Source organism: Terrapene carolina, unplaced genomic scaffold, assembly GCF_002925995.2.
Source record: "Terrapene carolina triunguis isolate 2854851 unplaced genomic scaffold, T_m_triunguis-2.0 Scaffold511, whole genome shotgun sequence".
Classification (NCBI taxonomy): domain Eukaryota; kingdom Metazoa; phylum Chordata; order Testudines; family Emydidae; genus Terrapene; species Terrapene triunguis.
Genome location: NW_020664862.1, coordinates 867,680 through 869,720, shown reverse-complemented (window position 1 = coordinate 869,720; position 2,041 = coordinate 867,680). Strand labels below are relative to the sequence as shown.

The 2,041-nt window shown below is 44.6% G+C and overlaps 1 protein-coding gene across 1 annotated transcript; it reads left to right on the top strand.

Moving 5' to 3' along the window:
* Nucleotides 1-1,105: 1,105 nt before the first annotated feature.
* LOC112125637 (olfactory receptor 51G2-like) lies at nt 1,106-2,041 on the top strand. The gene has a single exon (XM_024224026.2). The coding sequence runs from the start codon at nt 1,106-1,108 to the stop codon at nt 2,039-2,041; it is 936 nt and encodes a 311-aa protein (XP_024079794.2).

Here is a 2,041-nt window from a genome sequence, read left to right as displayed (position 1 = left end):
CAACATCTCCCCTGCCCAGCTGAAGTAACTCTGTTTTCACTTATAACTTGCGAGATATCTACAGACCACTGCATGGGAAGAGGACGTAGGTCCTGTGAGGATGAAAAGAAGCCTGTGGGATGATTGAACTCTCTGGATTCAGTCAATATTGGCCATTCAAAGCACTTCAGCTTCTCTTGGAAGGGTTTTTGTGGGTCAGAGTGTACAACTGGGAGCATCTGGTAAGGGAAAGTTAATAGAGATCGGTTCTGATTGAATTTACACATGTAAATCTGGAGTGATATTTTTGAAGTCAATGTTACTGGATTAAAAACCTGACCCTAAAAATTTGTCCCATGTACTGCAAATAGGCAGTGGCATAATTTGAACACTCAGGAGTGCAGACAATTTTATATATATATAATGAGGCATTGAAATATGTTTATAAATAGCTTCAGTGCAGGACAGATGAATACAATGTCAGCTTTCACCCTGCTCTCACCATGTGTTTACACAGATGTCATGATAAAATGGGAAACACTCGGAAGTGGAGGGCCAGAAGGAGTGTCTTGGGAAGGTCTCAACTGTAAATTCAAACAGCACTCAAGTAGGCTGTGGAATTCACAGCCACAAGATACCAATGCCGACAAGAGCTTAGCAGGATTCAAAGAGGGACTGTAGGCATATATGGGTTACCAGAATATTGAATTACAGTAGTGAAGGTTTTTTTTAAAAAGTCTTGGAAGGGCTCAATGCCTTCCTGATTTACAGCACAAAATATGTCTAATTATTGGCTCTCGAGGGGGAGGGGAATTTTCCCTGGGAGCAGGTTATCTCATAGCTGCCTATTGCAGGGCTTCTTCCACCTTCCTCTGCAGCATCTGGTACTGGTCACTGGATACCGGGCTATATGGACTACAGGTCTGATCCAGTCTGGCAGTGCCTATCTTTCTCTCGGTGCTATAAATCCAAGACTATATTTTTGCTTCTCTGTCTTAAGCTCCCGGGTGTCTCTAGATTTGCACCGAGAGCAGTACGATGTCTCGTTAAATATAACCTAGTCTCCTGTTCTTTTTTCTTTTCAGGAAGGAAAGTAAAAAAATTCCTTGGACCTGCCCAGTACATTATGTCAGCTGTCAATGACACCAAATACAACTCTGCAGTGTTCCTTCTCACCGGGATACCTGGGCAGGAAGACGTCCATCTTTGGATCTCTATCCCCTTCTGCTTAATGTATGTTATTTCGATAGTAGGAAATTCAGTCATTCTCTTCATTATAAAAATAGATTCAAGGCTTCATGAGCCCATGTACATTTTCCTTTCCATGTTGGCCGTCACAGACCTTGGAATATCGATATCTACCATGCCGACGATACTGGGCATATACTTGTTTAACTCTAGGGAGATCAGCTTCGAAGCCTGTTTTGCCCAGCTGTTCTTCATACACTCGCTTCAATTCATTGAATCCTCGGTGCTCTTGTTGATGGCCTTTGACCGCTTCATCGCGATCTGTAACCCACTGAGATATGCTTCCATCTTAACGCTGCCGAGAATAGCCAATATAGGACTGGTGTTTGTGCTAAGAGGTGTGGCTGTAATATTCCCACTCCCGTTTCTACTGAAACGGTTCCAATACTGTCAAGACAATGTCCTCTCCCATTCCTACTGCCTGCACCAAGAGGTCATGAAGATGGCTTGTTCAGATATCACAGTGAACAGCATCTACGGCTTGTTTATTACACTCTTAACGGTGGGGTTGGACTCGCTGTTCATATTTCTCTCTTATGTGATGATCCTCAAAACAGTGCTGAGCATTGCGTCCCAGGCGGAGTGCCTCAGGGCCCTGAACACCTGCGTCTCCCATCTCTGCGCCGTCCTGCTCTTCTACACTCCAGAAATTGGCTTGTCTGTGTTACACAGATTTGGGAAGGGCTCTTCTCCCTTGCTTCAGATTGTCCTGGGATACATCTCCCTGCTGGTCCCACCCCTGATTAATCCAATCGTGTACAGCGTGAAATGCAGACATCTGCGTGCGGGGATAATCAGGGCATTCGTCAAGTGA

Coding starts and splice junctions, on each gene's coding strand:
- LOC112125637 (XM_024224026.2), top strand. CDS start 1,106: ATGTCAGCTGTCAATGACACCAAATACAACTCTGCAGTGTTCCTTCTC.